General features: G+C 43.9%; 1 protein-coding gene across 1 annotated transcript in view; it reads left to right on the top strand.

Annotated features, from left to right (window-relative positions):
- The window catches only part of LOC123234424 (ankyrin-3-like), a 69,813-nt gene that overhangs the window by 12,812 nt on the left and 38,010 nt on the right, over window positions 1-18,991 (top strand). Inside the window, exon 6 of the mRNA XM_044660325.1 lies at window positions 17,263-17,361. Within this exon, the coding sequence (XP_044516260.1) occupies window positions 17,263-17,361 (99 nt within the window). The remainder of the gene's footprint in view (window positions 1-17,262; window positions 17,362-18,991) is intronic.

The raw sequence follows: 18,991 nt of genomic DNA on the forward strand, positions 1-18,991 counted from the left end.
CACTGAGCTACCCAGCTGCCCAAGGTAAGAGTTTTTTAAATTAAAAACGGAAGGAAGGAAGGAAGGAAGGAAGGAAGGAACAAAGAAAGAAACAAAGAAACAAAGAAAGAGAGAGAGAGAAGGGAGGGAGGGAGGGAGGAAGGAAGGAAGGAAGGAAGGAAGGAAGGAAGGAAGGAAGGAAGGAAGGAAGGAAGGAAGGAAGGAAGGGCCTTTGATAGGGAGTCAGAGGACCTGGTTTTAAATCCTGTAGCTAATAACTTACTAGCTGTATGACTAAGTAACTTTTCCTCTCTCCATCTAAATTTCCTCATCTATAAGCCAAAGAGTTAAACTAAATGATTTCTAAGATCCTTTTGAACTTTGGTTCATATATATAGATAACCTCCTAAGATTCCTTCACCTCTAATGTCATCCCATAATTCTGTCTAGATTGGGGGCATTGTTTTATTGACTGGTGTAAACAACCCCTGGCCCAAAATAGAAATCAACATGCCCTACGCCCTCATGTGGAATTCTTGTGGTCCTGGTAGCACTGGCTGGTGATTTAAAAACTGCTCCCCAAATTGAAATCCCTAAGTAACCTGGGACCTTATGAAGGAATACTTAAGGGGATGGGTGCCATAGGAGATTAGAGTTAGAAAGGGACTCAGGCCATTCAGTCCAAGTCATATGGAGAAAGGAAGCCCCACCACAAAAATAACCAAAACATAGTCATCTAACTTCTGATTCAAGGTCTTCCATGAGGGGAAACCAACTACCACCCAAGGGGGTCCATTCCAATGATGTCCTAGTTTCCTCTTTGTATGTTATTGTTTTTTGGTTGTGTCCAACTCTTCATGATCCCATTTGGGGTTTTCTTGGCAAAGATACCGGTACAGTTTGCCATTGTCTTCTCCAGCTCATTTTATAGATGAGGGATCTGAGGCAAACAAGGTTAAGTGACTTGCCCTGGGCCACACAGACAATTAGTGTGGAAATGGTTTCAATCACATCTAATTCTTGCTGGTGATGGAATACTATTGTGCTATGAGAAATGATGTTTCAAAAAAAAAACTGGAAAAATCTACACAAACTGATGCAAAGTGAAATAAGCAGAACCCAGAGAACATTGTACACAGTAACAGTAATATTATATGATGATTAATTGTGATAGACTTAGCTACTCTCAACAATACATTGATCCAAGACAGTTCTAAGGGACTTATGACAAAGAATTCTATCCACCTGAATTTCCCCTCCAGAGCCAAGCAGAATAATTCTACTCTTTTACACATGACCATCTTTGAGGCACTTAAACCGGAGAGTACGGCCATAATTCCATCTTGAGTCTTCTCTTCTCCAACTTCCTTTAATGAGTCCCTATTCAGCAAAGACTCAAGGATTTTTGCCATGTTGGTTGTTCCCCGCCAGGTACTCTTTTTGGTGCCCCTCCTAAAAGGTGGCATGCAGATCTAAAAACAGTATTACCTATGTAGTCTGACCAGAGCAAAATACAATGCCAATCTCTCTATCTCATTCCTGGGAGCTTTGCCACCTTTAATGGAAGATAAGATTGCATTAACATTCTTGGCTGCCATATTGTGCTGTTGACGTGTATTGAGCTGGCAGGCCACAATGTGTCGACCTTGCAGATTTGGGCATGGGTAAATTTTACAATGAACATCACAAGTGTAGAAACCAAAAATAGATGCCATCTCTTGTTCTTACCTCCACCACCTAAAAGATTTTGTAATAAGCAAATCGAGAGCCTTAATAGGAGCAAGTTTGTTCTTGGAGAGAGGAGCCCCAACATCACGTGGCAATCCAGCCAGTTATTTTGAATTTCCAATTCAGTAGCAGCTCAGCTAAAAAAGATGGCATGTTCCAAAAGCTTCTTTGTCAGATACTTCACTACCAGAGCTAGGAATCATGGAGGAGGCCCAGGGATGGTATAGGAGGGACGTTTCCTCCCGCCACCATTTTGGTGGGGCACTTCCTTCTCTCTTTCCTCTCCAGCTCAGGAAAGGAAGCATGGAGGGGGAGATAATAACTCCCTGGACATGGAGTGAGCAACCTGGGTTCACCTCTGACATTTACTAGCTGGGTGAGCCTGGGAAAGGCAGCATCTCTGGCCTCATCTATAAATGAAAAGCATTGGATTGGGAAGCTTCTAAGGGCTCTTCCAGCTTTAAATCTGGAGTCTTGTGCTCCTGTGGCCCTGCGGCTACCAGTCAGAAGAGAAAAGAAGGGGAAGATGTGTATAATCTCCTCCTTAAGGGTCAACAGTATATATCAGTCCAAAAAAAAATAGCAATGTTGACTGGCTGAAGAGAGGGCTGTTTCCAGGAATGAGGAGAGGAGGCATCCCTGCTTGTATCTGCCTGGCTCAGGCCACATCTGGAATATTTCCTTCAGTCCTACAGGTGACATTTCCAGCATCCTGATGAGTTGGTGCCTGGAGGATGATCAGGCCAGAACAGGGGCTGGAGATGATCAGGTTAATTGTAAGAATTAGGGAGAATTAACCTGGGAAAAAAACTAGAGGGAACATGAATGTTCTTCCTGTCTTCACAGAGCTGTTGCCTGAGTCACTTAACTTCTGTTTGCCTTAGTTTCCTCAATTGTAAAATGAGGATAATAGCACCTTCTGTGCAAGGTTATTGCGTGGATCCAATGAGCTGTTATTTGTAAAGCATTTAGCACAGTGCCTGGTGTGTAGTAGATACTATAAAAATGTTAGCTATTATTAGCAATAAAGACCAGTCTGATTTAGTCTGCAGGAGCGAGATTTCGACAGCGCACAGATTTCCCTGATCTGCAGGCTGGTTAGAGAGCCTAACAGAAGCCGGTACACCCTTTCGGGAGTCCCAGACCCCAGGTTACCCCTCTGAGCCCTGCCTTCATTCTTCTGCCCATGACTTAGCAAGCGTAGCTGGTGACACACCTCTTAAAAAGGTACAGAACAAATTAGAATTGAGGTACTTTTTTCAGGAGGGATCCCTTCTAAGCCCTTCTCTATAGTCGCCTAGCTCTTGGCTTTTTCAGGAATGAAACAGAAATAATAGATAACCTTTGGGGAAAGTTCAAGGAAACGCCTTTGGGCTTATCTCTACCCCTCTATTGACTCAGTTTCCTTATATGCAAAATGAAGACACTGGACTGGATGAATTCCAAAGTCCCTTCCCATCAACCCTCAAACATTTGAGCCACACACTGTGCTCAGGGCTCGGGACCCAGACACAAAAGTGAAGCCCTCTCTGATCCCCAAGCAGCTTAAAATGCCCTACATGTATGTAGATAGCGACACACCAGACCCAGGCCATTCGTTTGGGTGAGGGGAGTCAGCATAAGAGAGGCTCCATCTAAAAGCACCCCCTTGTACTGAGCCCTGGATGAAAACCGGGATCCAAAGAGGACCAGAGTTTATTCCTCATTCCGGGACTGAGAGACAAAGCTCCGGACACTTATTCAATCCAAATCGGTCAACAATGTCTATGAAGCTTTACTGTGCACCTGGTGGTGCCATAGTGCGTAGTGCCTGGCCTGTAGTCAGCGAGACTCATCTTCCTGAGTTCAAATCTAGCCTCAGACACTTGCTAGTTATGTGACCCTGGGCAGCTCACTTCGCCCTGTTGGCCTCGGTTTTCCCACCTGTAAAATGACTGGAGAAGGAAATGGCAAACCACTCCGGGATCTTTGCCAAGAAAACCCCAAATGAGGTCACAAAGAGTCAGACATGACTGAAACAACCAATCGACAAAATGGACCTGGCAATATCCAAAGTGATGAGAGTACAAAGATAAGAATTAACTCATTCCTGTCCTGAAAGAGCTTCCTTTCTCGTGGGGGAGACACGAGCCCCTTGAAGGGTCTACATGATGATTCTTCATCAGCATTTGGCAAAGAACAGACTCCACCAAGTAACCCCAGAACCCCGCTTTGGGTCAGGGGAGCCCAGGAGAAGGGATAGCGAGTGGGGCTGCTGTGCTGGGCTCCCCTCTACCCTAAGAGGCGGAGGCTCCCGTGTTCTGACTCACCTCGCTCTGCCGTGTCAGGGGGGCTTGAGTCACTGAAGAAATCCTGTCCTGGTGATGTCAGCCCAAGACCTACGGTAGGCTCAGGCCATGACTCAGAGCCCGCAGCTGCCTGCTGGAGAGGGTGATGGGGAAAGGGAGGAGCAGAAGGAACAGCGCTCCCATCATCCCTTCCAGGTGATTTCTGGAGTAAATGTGACCCCAGCAAGTACCGATGGAAAGAGCAGAAGCTGTCACCTCCCACAAGGGCTGATGAATGCCCCCACGTAGATGTCAGGCACACGGGGACGTCGGGTCTACTGGGACAGCCACCTTGCCATCTGGATTTTCTTGTTTTTACATCAAATTCAATTTTTTAATTAACGAGGGTTTACTTTCTCCCCCACCTTTCCCAATTTAGAAGAAAATCAACCCATGTAACAATTAGGCATCGTCAAGTCAAACAGATTTCTACTATGTCCACATCCAGAAATAAACATGGCACCCTCTGTCAGGAGGTGGCTGTGTTTTCCAGCATCTGAAATATGTCTTTTGGAATCATGCATGGAATCTTCACACACACACACACACACACACACACACACACACACACACACACACACACAGCACTAGAGCCTTCTAACACTGCTCTCTGCCGTCTCAGCTCTCCTCATGATCAGGGTTCAATGAACTACAAAAGGAGAAACCTTTGGAGCGTGTCCATGATCCATCTACATTGAACTCGTCATCATTCTGGCGACCATGGAAGGAATCAAATAATCAGCAATTAAGTGATGATTCTATATCAAGCCCTGGGGTAGCAGACTCAAAAATCAAGCAAGCCCGTTTCAGAGAAGCCCAGACTTTAGCACTGATATTGCTCCTGTAAGGGACATAATTTATCATAATTATTCATCATAAGAATTGTCATGATTGATCATTGCTTATTAATAATAGTTAGTACTCTTCATTGTAATCAGTACTGTTGTTGATAATAATTTCATATTAGTAATTATAATTATTGTTATTATTATTGGCTTTTTAATCTAGCCTGTGATGATTATATTGAACTTCCAGCGAGGAAACTTCTTCCCATGATGTACAATGCCTTCTTTACTACTTAAGAGTTACCTGTAGTGGGTCACCTGGGTGGCTCAGTGGATAGAGTATCAGGCTTGGAGACAGGAGGTCCTGGGTTCAAATTTGACCACAGATACTTCCTAGCTGGGTGACCCTGGGCAAGTTACTTAACTAACTCCAATTGCTTAGCCCTTATCGTTCTCCTGCCTTGGAATCAATACTTAATATCAACTCCAATAGAAGAGGTAAGGGTTTAAAAAAAAAAGTTGCTTATAACTCTGAGAGTTCAAGTGACTTGTCTAAAGTCACCCAGCCAGTGGGTTTTCGTAGGGAAAGGTTGATCCCAAGGCTTTATGACTCAGAGGCTGATTCTGTCCACCATGCCACAGTAGCCAGCTACATTCTTTTGAAAAAGAGGAAGAGAGACCAATCTTTTGCCTTTGTGTCCCAAACACTTAGCACAGTGCCTGATACATTGTAGGGGCTTAATAAATGCTGTTTGATTGATTCCAGAATAAGTAAAGGTCAGAGAATACTTAGAGGCACTTAAGTGGTGCACTGGTGAGAGAATAGACTTTGAAATCAAGAAGAGCTAAGTTCAAATCTCACCTCAAACACTTACTTGTTGTTTGACCTTGGGCAAGTCATCCTCTTTCAGCCTCAATGTCATCATCTATAAAATGGGGAAACCTCTCAGGTTTCTGAGGATCAAAGGAGTTAACATATATAAAGTACTGCGTAAACTTAAAATACCACATAAATGAGAGCTATGGTAATTGTTATTATTTTTTTTGGCAGTGAAAGTTCCTTTATTGGTTAAAATCAGCAGATTCATGTTTGGCTGGCTAAGGGCTTTCTTCATTAAACATTGTGCCAAGGGGGCAACTAGTGGTGACTCAGTGGATTGGGAGCCAAACCTAGAGACCAGAGGTGCTGAGTTCAAATCTGCCCTCAGACATTTCCTAGCTGTGTGATCCTGGGCAAGTCATTTGTCCTTTACCCCACTGCCTAGCCCTTCCCACTCCTCTGCCTTGGAACCAATACACAGGATTGATTCTGAGATGGAAGGTGAGAGGTTTTTGTCTGGTTGGTTGGTTGGTTTTTAGTGAAAGTAAAAATGATTGAAGACTCCCCTCCTCCGAGGGTTTTTGTTTATGTGGCTTGTAGCGATATTTACTATATTCGATATTAAAACATTTTGGTATTTATCGTTATGAAAATAGTTTTGACTATTTGATGAGACCCCCCGGGTCAGTCTTGGGGACCCACAGAACTCTCCAGATCACCCTTGGAGATCCACTCTCAAATACTCGAGAATGTAGTTTGGGAGCCGGGAAATGGCTTTCATTACTAAAGTCAGGAGCTTAATGTCGCCCTACGGAAAGGGTTTCATTGAATTCCCTGCATTCAGCCTTCCCCCAAATGTGAAGGGAGCAGAGAGGGAAGGCTCCTCTCCCTGGCAGCACTAATGTAGTTTATTGGAGACGATGAATAACACCAGCCCCCACTCACGCTCTCCCCCCCCCAAAAAAAGAAATCCAAGTCTCCGGTTTTCTCTCTTTTCTCTGCTTTTTGGGTATGTGAAGAGCTCCCTTCCGGGTCACTCCTTAATCACTGCAGTGGAAGCCATACCTTTCGTTGACCTGAATAAATCCTATTTTGAAATTCTGTGAAATGATGTTTTATTAATGTAGGGGTGCTGATTTTTTTAAACCTTCCACTTTCAAAGAGGAAGTATTTCTCAGCGGCAGGGAGTTCATTTTCCCAAATAAGACAAAACCAGGCTGGGGAGCTGGCACGGCTCAGTGCCCAACCCCACCCCTCCCCGTGCATCTTGGCACCTGCCTGGGCACAGAGGACCGTTAGATAGTACAGCATCCTTTGTGCCGCTCTGTTCTAAGGGCCTGTCCTGAATGGAACCTGCTCTCTGGGGCTCCTGGGGTAACCCCAACTCAGTGCCCTCTTCCCTTCCTCCACTTGGGTCTCCTCCTCTCATCTTTCCAAGGAGTGTGTTGAGCTGGTAAACTCTGGGGTCCCTTTAAGCTCCCAATCTCCCCACGGTGCGTTCGTGGATATGAAGGAAGGGTGAAGTCACTGCTGCCTCAACCAGGGGAGCATTTATCTGCTGGGAGAGGCACTTTAAAAGGAGGGGGAAAGGGAATCAGCATACTAAATGTCTACTGTGTGCCACGCATTTAGTGTGCAAAGCACTTTGCTGTTCTTACTTCATTTGTTCCTCACAATAACCCAAGGAGGTTGGTGCTTTTATTATCCCCATTTTACGGAGAACAAAACTGAGGCAAACGAGGTTAAGAGACGGGTCACATAGCTAGTAAGTGTCTGAGGTCAAATTTGAATTCCAGGCTTGGGTCTAGGCCCAGTGTTTTATCCTGTGGCATCCCCTAGCTTTCTTTTAAGTGGAGTTTGATAGGTGAAGGGGTCAAGTTGTGCTTCAGTGCTGGGTGCCACCCGAGGGATTCCCTCAGCTGCTAGAGTCAGTCACTCAGTAAAGAGCATTTATTGAGCACCTACTGTTTGCCAGGTCCTTTGTTGAAGCTGGGGATACAAAGAAAGCAAAGGACAGCCCCTTGCCCTCAAGGAGCTCCTAGTCTAGTAGGGGAGTCCCCAGCAAAGTGTCTCCCCCCATCTCCCCTCACACACAATGACCTTGTATTTATTTTGTATGACTGTGTGCATATTGTCTCCCACAACGGAATATAAGCTCCTTAGGGCAAGACTGATTTAATCTGGGAATGATTGGATGGATGGATGGATGGATGGATGGATAGATAGATAGATAGATAGATAGATAGATAGATAGATAGATAGATAGATAGATAGACGGACAGACAGATAGATAGATAGATAGATAGATAGATAGATAGATAGATAGATAGATAGATAGATAGATATGGGTGAATGGAGATAGAGAAAGAGAGAGATCTATTGATTGATATGGGTAGATGGAAATGGTTGGATCAGTAAATAGATAATAGATAGATGGATGGATATCTACTTAGATGAGTAAAATTTCTCATATGCCAAGCATTGGGGATAAAGATGTTACTAGGACCTAACACAGTGCATGGCCCATTGTTCGGTCTTACTAAATGGGGATCGATTCATAAGATTGACTCCTCTAAATCCAGACCAGGACTCAGGAAGGAAGCAGGGTGTTAGTGTTTTGAAAGTGATTTTGGAAGTGGGCTAAACCCCAAATGAAATGACTTGCCCAGGGTCACACAGCTAATAAGTGCCTGAGTTTAGATTTGAACTCCAATCTTTCCAACTCCAGGCCAGTGCTCTAGCCAGTCAGCCACCTGACTTCCTTAAGGGTCCAAACAGTTTCCATTTTTCAGCTCTGGATTCCTCCCTGGACCTATAATCTGTCTAGGAAGCCATGAAAGGAATTTTGGCTGGACCCAATGACTAGATCACATAGAAGGTACCTTCCAATCAGTTCAGGCAATTGTTTTTTTGTTGTTTGTTTTGTTTTGTTTTGTTTTTCGGTCAGATCCATCTCTTCAGGACCCCTGGGATAGCAAATGTAAGGCAACTTCAGAACCTTAAAGCTTTCAATAAATGTAAAAAAATAAATCAGAGGCCCATGCGTTAGAGCCAGCTTTAGCCCGCTTGGGGAAGGAATGTTCAGTTTTCCTTGGGAGCATTTACTTCTCAGAAATCAACAAAGGGGACAGATCAGGGCTTAATTTACTGTTTTTTTTATTATCTAGACTGAAGAAAGTGTTAATATAATACAGATTAATTTTAGGGTAGTATAATATTATATAAACATATGGGCATTCCTATTCCCCCAGAGACAGTTGTTAAACATTGACCCACATGCCACCAGATATATTTTATTTCATCCTCACAAAAAGCTTGAGAGGTAGCTGTTGTTATTTTCTGTTTTCCAGATGAGGAAGCTGAGGCAGTCCTATAGCTAGTAATAATGACAATAATGGTAGAAATACTTTTCCTATATTAGCTCATTTGATCCTCATAGCTCCCTGTGAAGCAGGGTTTTTTTTAATATCAATTTTTAAGATGAGAAAACTGAGACCAGCAAAGGTTAAATGACTTGCTCAGGATCCTATAACTAGTGAATGTCTAAACTAAGAATCTAACTCAGGTTTTAATCCTTTTTACGACTTTTAGAATCTTAGTGAGAACAAGCAATTTTTAAAATAGAAAAGCTTTTATTTTAACAGACTCGAGGTCTTTGTGCAAGGGAGGCCATGGAAGGATAGATAGATAGATAGATAGATAGATAGATAGATAGATAGATAGATAGATAGATAGATAGATGGATGGATGGATGGATGGATGGACGGACGGACGGACGGACGGACGGACAGACAGACAGACAGACAGACAGATAGATAGATAGATGATAGATAGATAGATAGATAGATAGATAGATAGATAGATAGATAGATCTGGTGAATCCTAGGGCATTAGCATTGTTGGCATTGATCTCTGTATTGCCCAATTACCTGCCTGTTAAAAAGAAAAAAAATCTGTCCAGTAGCCAACCAAAGAATGCCAAGCTTGAGCCCTCCAACTGGCAGAAACTCCTTGTTCACAAGGGAGAATCCAGAGAGAAAGGTCATATGGGGGAGCCTTATCCATTCTAAGTTTTCTGGGGTTGGATAGGGGTATCTCCTGTGACTTCACTGGCACAGGGAACTCCCACATTAGGACATTACCTCTACCAATGCAGGCTGGCACCTTCTCTGCAACTTTTTGTCCTAAATTTGGCAAGAACATTGAGAAGGTAGGTGACTTGTCCAAGGTCCCACGGCCAGCATGAGTCAGAGGTTGCCCTGGATCCAAGACCACCTCTTTATTTTCCATGCCACTTGGAAAAAACCAGCTTTAGACCCAAATGTAGGATTGTAAAATAGGAAGCATCTACTTCTTCCCACCCTTTCAAATATCCCGAGATTCTCCTTTCCTTGCTTTCCAAGATGGCGGCCATAGATTTCTAGCCTCAAAGTCTATGGTCTGATTCCCCCGCTCTGAGAGTCTGTCTTTGACCGAAGCTCAGCCTTGTGCCCATTTAGGGCAGGCTTGGGCTTGTCTGTCCGAGACTTCTGAGTGTGTCTCCTGGTCACATCCCAGAGCAGCTGTCCTTGCTGTGTGTTATTGGAGATGAAGTCACTCAGCAAGCACGTACTTAGCATCTGCTGTGTGCCCAGCCCCGTGCCAAGCGTGGCCACAGGGCTCCCGAGGCAGAGTATACGGTGTCAGCAGCAGCAGGGGCTTTGTAGACCCTTGGAGGTTAGCAACGGGACAGACTTTAGAGAGAAGTTAATCTGCTTCCCTCGTTTTTCAGTTCTAGAAAGAGGGAATAAAAGGGTTTGCCTATGGCCAACTAGTAAATGGCAAAACTAGGGGTCTCAGCTCCAAAAGGCTAATTCAGAAATGTGTTTTGCACGGCTAATTATAATTGTATTGGATTCTGGCTTCTGTTCTCAATGAGTGAGGGAAGAAGAGAATTTGGAACTACACTGGAAAAATTTTTTAACAATGGAGGAGAAAAATGTTAATAAAGTAGATTAGCCTTAAAAAGTGTGTCTTGGAGGACAGCTGGGTGGTTCAGTAGAGAGAAAGCCAGGACTAGGGTCAAGAGATCCTAGATTCAAATCTTGTCTCAGATAGTTCCTAGCTGTATGACCCTGGGCAAGTCACTTGACTAGCATTGCCTTCCAAGATGGAAGACAAGAGTTAAAAAAAATAAAGTGCCCCTCAGTCCCCCAGGATGGTGAGCCAGCATCTATATTGAGCTCAGGAAATTCCTGTGAACTTAACCTTTCATATGCCAAGATTCCAAACAGTACAGCAATTTAGGACAGAATAACAAAGTAATAGAGATGCCCTAAAGACTTTGGCCCTAGAATTAGAGAGTTTTAGAGAAGTTCAGAGAACTCATGAGAATCTGAGTTCAAATCTGGCTGTGTGATCCTGAGCAAGTCACTTAACCCTGTTGGTCTCAGTTTCCTCATCTGTAAAATGAACTGGAGAAGAAAATGCAAACCACTCCACTATATTTGCCAAGAAAACTCCACAAAGAGCCAGACATGACTGAAAAATGTGTGAACCACAATAAAAGAAAAGTTCAGAGTTAGTCCTGACCTTACAGATTATCTGATCCTCAAAGTGTGGTCAGGAACCCCCAACATCCATTTAGGAGGTCCATGAGGTCAAAACTTTTCATAGTGATACTAAAGCATTTTAATTTTAATATGGTAAATATTGATAGATAGAAACAACATAGACAAAAGCTTTTTGGGGGGTGGAGGAGGCTCCTACTAAATTGTTAGACCCCAAAAGTCCATGAAGTGAATGATTTTCCGGGCACAACATTTTCATATCTAGTTTTTCTGCCAGAATCTTTTTTTTTCCTTTTTGCACATCATGTGTCTTCTCAGAGTGTTGAAAACTTAAGACGTTCCAGCTCTACACAAGATAAAAATCACCATTTCTGTGACTGCTGAAGTCATTCTTTAAAAGACTTTTCTCTAGGTGGTCGACTAGACGATGAACAACCTTTACCGAAGCGTCTATTCCTAAGGATGCTTTGGATGCCACTCAATTTGCGAATTCCCTTTTTATTTCAGTCTTTACTTCCTTGGTCCAGGCGCCAGAAAATAGAAAACTCAGAGAGACTTTTGTCTTCCTAGATCAGCCTTGTGCAATGATTAAAAGTCCTCTCTTTGACCTAATATTTGGTTTTTTTTTTATTGATTTTACTTGATTTTTTATTTGATTTTTTCCTTGGTTCCATGATGCTTGCTGTCTCCCTTCCCACTCCCTGAATTGACAAGCAATTTCACTGGGTTATACATAGACGATCAGTCCATATTTGGCCATTTGAATGGACCTTGGAAGGGGTAACTGGCGAATTAAGGGCAAGAGGTGCTCCAGCTGGTATGGACAGACTGGGGGACAGATCCCGGGGTTCCCCTTCAGCTTTTTACATTTGAATTAACCATTTAGGGGGACATTCATGTGACTTGCAGTCCTAACAATGGCTCAGATGAAAAGATCCACCTGGATGATTCCAAACCCTTTTTTAAACTAAGAAGTAGCCATCCCAGCTCATATTCCAGGGGGAAAAGTCAATTGCATTAAACAGAATTTAACGTGTAAGTAAAATGGGGAGGAGGGTGCGATTTATTATAGGAAGAATGTAAGACGCCACCATTGCCATCTTTGTGGCTTCTAGACTCCATCACTTCACCAACAAGTATTTCTTCACTAGGGATCGTGTGCCGGGAATTGTGCGAGGTGCTAGAAATGACCATGGGAGGATTATTCATTGTTAGTGTGTCCATGTAAAACCCAGTGGAATTGTGCGTTGGCGATGGGAGGAGGATGGAAGGAGGGGAGGGAAAGAACACGAATCACGTAAGCCATGGAAATTTGTTCACAAGTAATAAAATAAAAATAAATATAAAAAATAAATAAAATTGTTAGTGTATAGAAGAGAGATAAAGTCTCCGTACAAATCGCTTCTAATAAAATAATCAAAAGACATCAACTGCGTATTTCCGGCATAACAGCCGTTGATGTACGGGCCAGAAAGATTTTTTTAAAAGGCAAAAATAGCCCGTATGCTCAAGGAGCTTAGATTTTCCTGGCGTCCACCAAACAACGAGCCTCTATTTATTAAGCGCTTAACCTGTGCTAAGCCTAAGCAAAAGGGAAAAAAGGGAAGGAAAAAAAGTTGCAAACAAAAAAATACTAGAAACAATATGGCTAGAATGATGACATCGGTCACTGAAGCTAGTAAACAGAATAGAGCGCCAGCACGATGGATAGCATTTGTAGATTATTTCATTGAGGCATTAGAATTCCAGAAAAGGATCTCTGATCTCAGCGACGTAATGTAGGTCAAAGGCAGAACCCATGCCTGCCCATTCCATGACTCTTCCACCATATCTAGCACTTTGGGTCTCTTCCCACCTCCAGCACCAGAGCACGCAGGGAACCCTGGATCAGTCAGTGCCACCTGCCAAGCTGACATTTTATTCGACCTAAATGTAAATGCTCCATCTTTGTACCTGTAAGGTAGAGAATTGGCTTTCGTGCCAAGATGACTTGGGTTCGGTTCACACTGGCTGCGAGACCCCGCAACAAGCCTCTTAGGGACCCCAGATAAACTGCACTGGGAGAAGTTCCTAACCCAGCTTTCCCCGTGCCAATAAAATCACAGTCCTGCTCTTTTAAAAATCGATCTCTTTTAATGTCATTATCACTGGTTTAGTCAATGGATCCAGAGCTGGAAAGCCCAGCGGTGCCTCTTCTCACCTATGTGACCTTGGACAAGGTCATCTAGTTCACTCTTTTCTGCCTCAGTTTCTCCAACCATAAAATGAGGAGGTAGAACTAGAGGAGCTCTGCAGTCTCTTCCCACATTGGGTCAATGATCCTAGGACCCTGTTATAAAGGGGAGCCCTCTCCCTTGCTTGCTTTCTGCTGTAGAATTCCTAGATTCTTTCCTATGGGGAGCCTTTGGTGACCCCCCAGTTATTTGTTCTTGTCCCAACCCCTCCATGAAATTATTTTCTACTTATTCTGTAAATGTTTTGTATTTACCTTCTGGGAAAGTAGCATGACACCATGGATGAAGCTAGAGAAAGAGAACCCGAGTTCAAATCCTACCTCTGATGATCCCTCTCTTTGTGACCTGGGACAAGTCACTCTAAAGCCTCCATTTCCTTTGAAACCATGGAGTCTCTTATTTTTTTACAAATGAGGGAACTGAGGCTCAGACACGTTATGTGAATTGCCCAGGGTCACGAAGCTAGTGAGTATCTGATACAGTATTTGAACTCAGGTCTTCTTAACTTCGAGGCCCAGCACTCTTTCATCTGGACAAACTATCCCCAACCACTAGACCTGGAATCAAAAGACTTGGGTTCAAGTCTCAGCTCTTTTTCCATTTGGAGTAAATGACCTCAGCAAGACAATGTCTGATAAACCCAAACCAGCTTTTGGGACAGAAATCTACTATTTGACAAAAACTGCTGGGAAAATTGGAAAACAGTATGGGAGAGATTAGGTTTGGATCAAAATCAGTTCTTTTTCCCCTGGGTAAAAACTAGCCTCAACCACTAGACCTGTGATCAAAAGACTTGGGTTCAAGTCCCAGCTCTGACATCCGTTGATTTTAGACAAGACACCTCACAGCACTCTGTAGGGTGGCACATCAGGATTTTAGCCCAGAAGGTTCATTGGATCATGAGATCAAAGATGAAAAACTGGGGGAGACCTTAGAGATCATCCAGTCCAACTCACCCTCCATCAAGAATCATTTTAGTTCAGCCAGCATCTACCTATTGTATGGCAGCTAACGTGTGAAGACGCCACGTACAAAAACCAACCAACAAGTCCTTCTCCTCGAGTAGAAATTGAACCTTCCATTGGAGGAGAACACATTTCCACAGAAAATCACAGGATCCCATCCACCGCCCGAGAAAGAACTGTTGGCATCAGATGCAAATCGAAGCTGACTATTTCTCCCATCCGTTCATTTAAATTTTATTTGGGGATTTGGGCTGTATATGAGCATCTCATACAGCAATGACCAATGTGGAAGTACGTTTTGCATGAAAATACATAGCATAACCCATATCAAATTGCTTACCATCTCCGAGAGTGGGGAGGAAAAGGAGGAAGGGAGAGAATTTGGATCTACAATGTCAGGAAACCTATGTTGAAAATTGTAATTATGTGTAATTGGGAAAATAAAATATCTAAGGAAAAAAATCCTAGGACCCTCAAATTATATAAGAGAGCAGATAGGGACCTCGGAGTCATAAAATGAATCTTCTTTCACCCCCTCCCATTCATTTTTTAAAACTTTTCCCTTCTACGTTAGCATCCACACTAACTAGGACTTCGAAGGGCTAGACAGTGGGAGTTAAGTGACTTGCCCAGGGTCACACATCTAGGAAGTGTCCACCTCCTAGATGTCCCCCACCTCCTATTCCTTTTATAGATGAGGAGACTGAAGCCCAGGAAGGTAAAGGTGCCTCATCCAATCAAGCTCACAGGAACTCAAGGATCCAAAACTCAACTCAAAAGCCAACATTTCCTTCACTTGGCCACACTGAGGTTATGACAAAGCTAAGACAGAATAACCCAAAAGCCTTTTAGAAGGCTTGAAAAAGGATATGATCGCGGTGTATCACGGTATGCGGACACGTGCATGAGTTTGAAAGCGAATCCCTGCTGTGTTGCCGCATACCCAGGTTGGACAACTTCTGGTCCACACAAAGCAGGTATCGATGTGGAAAAGAACTAGATTGGGGCATCAGCAAATCCTCTCCTTGAAATCAGCCTCCGGGATAAAGATAACTCACTCCTGCCTAACCAGGCAAAGGAACAGCAGCTTCCCGTCCAAATGGCCTGGAAGCCCAGTCTGGGCCCACAGATTTAGTCACTTCCCGAGGACACCCTCCCACTCAAGCTCCAGGCAGCTCTTCTCCACAGAGACAGGTCTCTGTGCCATTAGGGGAGCCACGCTCCCTACCCACCACCGAGCTGCTGAGGGACACGGGCTCCATCCTCAGCCCTTGGGGGGCCCAGATGCCTGCACCCCGGGAGACGGATTCTCTCTGGAATGTTGAGCTCTTGAGTGATCAGGGAGTCCGTTTCAGTGTGCCAGCTGTCTCCATGAGCACCGGAGGACACTAAAATGGCAAACTCAAAATCAAACCATTTTATCAGCTCTTTTGTGCTACATAGAGTCATTGGGATAGATACTATGCCTCCATATTTTATCAGTGTGGCTATCTGAGGTTTAAAGCCCCGGGACCTGAGTTTGAATACTAGTCTGTTTGGCCTTGGGTGAGATGCTGAACCTCAGTTTCCTTATTTGTAAAATGAGAGAGTAGGACTGGACCCTCTCTTCCAGCTATAAATCTCTTTTTATGATCCTCTGATAAGATAAAATATCCTGTCTGAGTAGGGAAAATTAATTGTTCTGATATTCTATCTGGAGACCAAGGAGAACTTTATTGTATTTCTGAGTATGCTCATAAAATCATTATTCCTTGGCATGAACAGGGGAAAGAATAAATTCTTCAACTCTTCTGGTGGTAATCAAGCTATCACATCACTGAGGAATGGCCTCGAAAGTATCTGAGAATGAGAGTCACTGGAGAACCTGAATATTCTTTTTACAATACTCCCTCCCTCCATGTGGCATTTATCTCCTCTGACCAGAGGAGAATTTGGGGGGTGCTGTTGTTAAAGGAGGTGGAGTGGGGCAGCTAGATGACTCAGTAGATAGAATGCTGGACTTAAACATGGGCAGGTCTTGGGTTCAAATCTGGCATCAGATACTTTGTAACTGTATGACCCTGGGCAAGTCATTTAGCCCTATTTGCCTAGCCATAACACTCTTCTGCCTTGAGACTGATCCTTCCTATTGATTCTAAGATGGAAGGTAAGAGTTTTTTAAAAAAGGTGTTGAAAATGACTTCTCCTTAATACAGTTTGGGGTGACCTAATCAGCTAGTCATTAGCCAAAATGAAGTTAAAAAATCTATGGGGTAAAATGATGACTTTCAGATGCAGGAGATTTTAGACCAGGAAATTGTTCCAGATGAAGTCACCAAAACATGTCAACATCTTATCAAAGTACCTGCTAGCAAAGTGGTAAAGTGGATAGAGCACTAGGTCTGGAGTCAGGAAGATCTGAGTTCAAAACTGGTTTCAGTCACTTGCTGGCTGTATGACCCTGGGCAGGTCACTTTACCCTATTTGCCTCAGTGTCCTCATCTATAAAATGAGCTGGAGAAGGAATGGCAATGCACTCCACTATCTTTGCCAAGAAAACCCCGAATGGGGTCACGGAGAATCAGAGACAATTGAAATGACTCACCACCAACAAAGTAATGACCTGTTAGTGCTTTTCCTCCATTCACTCATTCATTCATTCATTCATTCATTCATCCATCCATCCATCCATCCATCCATCCATCCATCCCTAGTTCCCTGATAGAGACTAAAGAGATTAGACTTCTTTCCCAAGGAAATGTCAGGATTTCCATCATTGCATCTACTCAGCATCTCTCTCTAGGAAAAACAATATCTGAGATTCATGTTCATGCTGAGCACATCCTCTTGTTGAACTAAAGGGAAAACATGTCTGTGCTTTTTCTGTTTCCACCAGAATGACATCACGCCCTTACACGTGGCATCAAAACGAGGAAATGCCAACATGGTGAAATTGCTGCTTGATCGGGGAGCCAAGATTGATGCCAAAACAAGGGTAAGGATGACATTTGTATTGGTGTGGCCCTTTGAGAATGAATGGGGGCCTACCTGGGAAGACCCAAGCAGCAGAACCCTTTGCCCATGGGAAGACCCCCAGGCTTACTGGAATGTTCATCTTTGGGGATATTCTATGAGTTCCTAATAAAAAATCAAATTAAAAAAAATCACTCGGCTTGAGATAGCAGGTATGAGTACAAACCTCAGCCGTAACACTTAGGGCCTGTTCCCAAGCCTCAGTTTCCTTATCTGTAAAATGGGGAAAATATAAGACCTTTATTGCCTACCTCACAGCATTGTTGAAGGACAGAGAATATTTTGTAAGCTTTTAAGTCCTCTATAAACGTGAGCTATTACTAAGATTAAACGCTGTGTCTGTGTTGGATTCTCCTTAGGCCATGATAATGCTTCTGTATTTAGGATCAAGGGTCTAAGGCTCGAGGGGACCACAAAGGTCTTCTAGATCAACCTCAGTTTGTAAATAAGGCAATCGAGCCCCAGGTCCCACTGGAGTAGGTGGCTGAGCCTGGATTCGAACCAGCTCCTCAGCCTCCAAACCCAGGACTCCTTCCACAGAGCCTCCTTAGAGGATGTTTCCCAGAGAAGTTCAGGGTTGGAATAGTGAGGAGCCACGAAATGTCAGAGTTGTGAGAGACGTCGGTTGTTACCCAAGACCCATGGATGACTTTCTGTGTCCCTACATCAGTGATCTGGGATTCCACCAGTTGTGCTTCTGTGGACTCCATAGATCACAACGTCAGCAGAAGGTCTGAAAGCTAAAAGGAATTCATTCCCCTGAGAGCAGGCTGGGAATGGCCTCTCCAAACTCGACTGGCCTTGAGAGCTGGTCCCCAGCTTGCACGTGGATGGAATTGCAGGGCCAGAGGCTTCCCTGGATTCCCTGTGTATCACTTACATGGAAGGTGGTCACCCACGGAAAGGGAAGGCATCATGGAGGTGGCGTCTCCTCCATGGAGATGGACATTCAGTGTTCGCTGAAGGGTGTCTAGAAATAAAAGAAGAACATGAGATGCTGAGTGTCCCTCGTACCACCGGAGGACCACTTGGAGCAAAAATCCCAGTTTGTGGGTACGAGGAAGCTTTGCAAGAACAAGGCATGAATGCAGGCACAGTGTGCACAATCGGGACCGAGGTCTTCTGTTGAAATGCAGCCATTAAAGAAGTAGCTGGGTGGCTCTCTGGATCGAAAGCCAGGTCTAGAGAGAGGAGGTCCTGGGTTCAAATAGGACCTCAGACCCTTCCTAGCTGTGTGGCCCTGGACACCCCTTCTCCTCCTCCAGGGACCTTTTCAGATCCCACTTTTCCAGCTCACCCCAATTATTGGGGTTCTCTCTGTCTTCAAATTACCTGACATTTCTTGGCCTACGTCTCTGTCCCTGTATGCCTGGTCTCACCATTTCCTTTCCCAAAGAAGCAGAAGCTCCCTGAGGTCAGGTGCTATTTTTTATTGTTTTCCTTTGTATAGTTTATTATTAATAAAATTTATAAATATAAGGCTTAGTATTTTGAATATTAATTTTAAAATCTACACCTTAACCTGGTATAGTTCTGACACAGAGCATTAAGGAGAGGGGGAATAGGGCTTGGACTCCCAGATGAGGAGATGC

This window comes from Gracilinanus agilis, chromosome 2 (assembly GCF_016433145.1).
Source record: "Gracilinanus agilis isolate LMUSP501 chromosome 2, AgileGrace, whole genome shotgun sequence".
NCBI classification, from domain to species: domain Eukaryota; kingdom Metazoa; phylum Chordata; class Mammalia; order Didelphimorphia; family Didelphidae; genus Gracilinanus; species Gracilinanus agilis.